Consider the following 3936-nt stretch of genomic DNA (forward strand, 5'->3'; position numbering starts at 1 on the left):
CACAATGTTGTATGAATATCTGATTGCTCAAGAGTAAAAGATAAAGTATAGATAAAATTAATTAATAATGAATAATCCCTTTACAATTGTTAAATTCTCCTCTTTATAGTACTCTACTGCCCTCCCAACGTTACAATGAATAACGTTATAAATGTATAACGTTCTCCCCAAAGGTAGGAGTTGTTGCCGGAATAATAGGGCATGCTTCCTATTAGTTCGCTTGACCCGTTCTCAACTCAACCAATCCTTAGCCTTTTCTCTTCTTTCCGTCCAGATTCATGGATTAAATAGTTTTAGGTTTGGACTTGGTCTTCCTTGAGAATAGGGCATGGTTATCTGGCTTATGCAATCGCATTTCTTGCTTATCTGCTTAATCCAGGCTGTTTTTAGTACTCCTGCAAGCTATGATATACTGACTATCAGGCTTCTTCTCCAGGAATTAGTAGTCTTCTTGCCACAATATTCTTCAACAGCTAAATAGTGGTCAGATTTGTCCGGTTCTTGTCTTGATCAATCAGCTTTGTTGAGTCAGGCCAGGTTATGGTCAGACCAGGCTAAACTGGGCCTAACAGGTGGTATGAGTTTGAAACTCAATCAAGGTTAAAATGCATAAAATAAAATACTTCAAATAATAGTTTTTAATATTATAAAATCATGAAAATAATTATTTAATGAAAAAGTATATAAAAAATTGGATTTACAATATGCCATATTTTGTTTTCAGATATTTGTTCATTCTAATTTGATACCCATGGGTATCAATCTCATACCCACCTCCCTCCTTGGGTATGAGAAACCCATACGTCATGGGTTTGAGGTATGTGTATAAAATCCTTGTATTTGTGAAACAAACACTTGGTATGGGTTTGACTCATTCCAAACCCATACCTCATACTTTTTTGTGTGAACCAAACACCCCCTTATTTCCTAAGAGACTTATTATTTGATTTATTTGATGAAAATGTTCTCCTGTATGAACAAATTGTAGTTACCGATTTCAATTAGATGAAAATCAAAATAAATTAAACGAGAAGATGGAATCAATCAATGTAAGTTTGCGTCGGATAGGAGAGACCGAACAATGAGAAATATTTTTCGTCCAAAAAGTATATGAATGTGAATTATTAAGGTGGGTATACTATTAGGAGTCTTTTGGTTACCCACTAAAAAACACAGGAAGTACAATTCATGTGAATTGCAAAATGGGTAACTTGTTTGGTTACCCCAATTCACATGAATTGGAACTTCCCATGAATTCTAATTCCTCCATAATCGAGGAAGTTGCTTACCTAGGTCCCCTAGGTGAGTGAGAATGCCTACATGAATTGCAATTCCTATATGCAAGTATGCAACCAAACAACATTTTCTAATTCACATGAATTCTAACTTCATGTGATCTTTCACTTCCTAGGCAATGGAAATTCATGCATACAACCAAACGACTCCTCAGTTTTAGCATACCACTCTATCCTTTCATCATTGTCAAAGTGGGGATATTATTAGTTTTAGCTTAAATATATATATATATATATATATATATATATATATATATATATATATATATATATATATATATATATATATATATATATATATATATAGGTCGAGATCCTATGAGAACTACCCATATAATGAGAACCGTGAGAACCACTCACAGCCTTTAGATCTTAAACAAATGAATGCCTGAGATCCTACCAATGTCATTTAAACAAATTTCGTCCAACCCTGTGTCATTTAACCAAATTACGTTCATTCTCTCTCCAATTAATCTCTATATCCCCATCATCAAACTGCTTCCTAGAATCGAACTATACTTCACTGTACATCAAAATTCAATGAGGTTTGTTTAATTTCTCTTAATTTCCCTTAATTTTGAATTTATGTATTTCGAATTTGTTAATTCGTCAACAAATTAGGGTTGACGAATTGTTGATTCGAGTTTGTACACATATAATTGGGGTTTTGAATTGAAATTGGTGTTGTAGATTAAGAAATTGGGTTGCGAATGAGTTAATCTTTTGTTGTTGGCTCTGTGCCTTCTCATGATTTCATTATCCAACTAGTATATGATCTGAAAATTATGCGCAGTTGCAGCTAGGCAGCTAGCTTGTTAGTATTAAAAGCGGACTGCCCTCTGTCTGGCTGTCCTCTGGAATTTGATAATTTCCGTGATCAAATGATTACTAAACTTTGTTAACTTAAGATGGAGTACAAGAGAACAAGTTATGCACTCTGCTAATATTATTAGCTAGTCATTTCTCTTGCTGTAGATTAATTAAGTGTCCAATTATTGAGCATTGTCCATGTCTCATGCATGTTGCAGTTATTTGCTGATATTGGATCGCACAAATTGGAAGACGAATATTCTGACAGGATTGTTGGTGCCTTACCTCTTCTTTAGTCTTGCATTGGTGTTGTTTGCCTTCTTCAGGTACGGGTTTTGGTTCACCTTAGAATTCCTACTTTCCTAGTAATCAGAAGCTAGCTACATTCTACTCGAATAATTTCTGTAATCCCGTATTGGTTGCTTTGAAATGCAGGGGACAGCTCGGAATGTGGGTTGCTTTCATAGCAGTTGTACTGCGCCTTTTCTTCCCACGTCAATTCCCTGGTATGCATCTTCCCGTCCACATTTCTAGTCATCTTAGGCTAGGCTAAGTGAGATTGCGAGTTTTGAACTAGATGGACCATATCACTTTGAGTATGCCTGAGACTTATTATCTTTGTGCTGCAGAATGGCTAGAATTGCCAGGTGCGATAATTCTGATAATAGTGGTGGCTCCTGATTGGATTGCCGACACTCTTCGAGATAACGTGGTTGGGGCAACAGTGTGTTTAGTGATTGGGTGTTACTTGTTGCAAGAGCACCTTCGAGCTTCTGGTGGATTCAGGAATTCATTCACAAGGGCAAATGGCATATCAAACTCATTCGACATTGTTCTTTTAATGGTTTTTCCAGGGATTGTATGCTAATAATGTTCGACAGTGACTCTGAGACCGACCTTGAGAGATGGTTGTGGGTGAGATGCAGGTCCAGTAAGGATCTCAGCTTATCAAGATCAGGTATTGGGCCCGAAAGAGAGTTGCTAATGAGATCCAATAGGACTGGAAGTTGATTCAAGATTCTTGAGCTCTGTCGGTATCTGTCCCGGATAAGTCGTCGTGACTCAAGTTCAAGCTCAATAAGTTGCCACAATTCCCAACTACGGGTATACTTCCCGACGAATTGTTGGCGGATAAATCAAGAAACTGTAAAGACTTTAACTTGCTTATCCAAGCAGGAATGCTACCATCTAAGTGATTATTTCCCATGTCGAGGTTAAATAACAGCTTCAAATTCTCATTCTTATTCCATCGTTCTTTGCAATTCTAACTTGGCTCTCCTGTCTGCTTCATATGTAAAAAAAGAATCCAAAAATATTTTGCTGTCACTTTCTTGATGTCGTTGCTTTTCGAATAAAACACCCGAGCTCTTAATTCTTCTACGTTTTACTTATTTTGAAAGCCAATTAGCTCAAACGGAAGAGCATTGTGCAAATCACAAGATGTGAGTCCGACTCCCATATTGGCCATGAAATATCAAATCTTTCTTTTACTCTTAAGAATGAAAAATAGTGTAATTGGTAATCCCATTTAATTCAAGTATGGCATATATGGTAATAATTTTGGTATATATAATAGTCTTTGAAATGTTTGTATTAAACTTTTGATAATTGCAAAGCTATTTCACGAGCTCAATGCCATTGTTGCTGCTCGCCAGCGCCATTGCCCGAATATGATTATATCCTACTAAATAATTGTATTGTATTGCTTGCATCATGAAATGTTCCTATCGTTGGATTTGCGATTTAATAGGCTATATGGGACTCAAACCCATACCTTTGTGCACAATTTGCACATTGCTCTACCATTGAGCTAATAGCCTTTAAAATACGC

The 3936-nt window shown here is 36.3% G+C and overlaps 1 protein-coding gene across 1 annotated transcript; it reads left to right on the forward strand.

Moving 5' to 3' along the window:
- Window positions 1-2268: 2268 nt before the first annotated feature.
- Window positions 2269-2973, forward strand: LOC141606939 (cold-regulated 413 plasma membrane protein 4-like). The gene is made up of 3 exons (XM_074426322.1): window positions 2269-2431; window positions 2541-2611; window positions 2735-2973. The coding sequence occupies exons 1-3, from the start codon at window positions 2304-2306 to the stop codon at window positions 2971-2973; spliced, it is 438 nt and encodes a 145-aa protein (XP_074282423.1). The 5' UTR covers window positions 2269-2303.
- Window positions 2974-3936: the final 963 nt, after the last annotated feature.

This window comes from Silene latifolia, chromosome 10 (assembly GCF_048544455.1).
Source record: "Silene latifolia isolate original U9 population chromosome 10, ASM4854445v1, whole genome shotgun sequence".
NCBI lineage: Eukaryota > Viridiplantae > Streptophyta > Magnoliopsida > Caryophyllales > Caryophyllaceae > Silene > Silene latifolia.

Coding starts and splice junctions, on each gene's coding strand:
- LOC141606939 (XM_074426322.1), top strand. CDS start 2,304: ATGTCTCATGCATGTTGCAGTTATTTGCTGATATTGGATCGCACAAAT. Junction 2,432..2,540: donor GTGTTGTTTGCCTTCTTCAG/GTACGGGTTTTG, acceptor TTTGAAATGCAG/GGGACAGCTCGGAATGTGGG. Junction 2,612..2,734: donor CTTCCCACGTCAATTCCCTG/GTATGCATCTTC, acceptor TTTGTGCTGCAG/AATGGCTAGAATTGCCAGGT.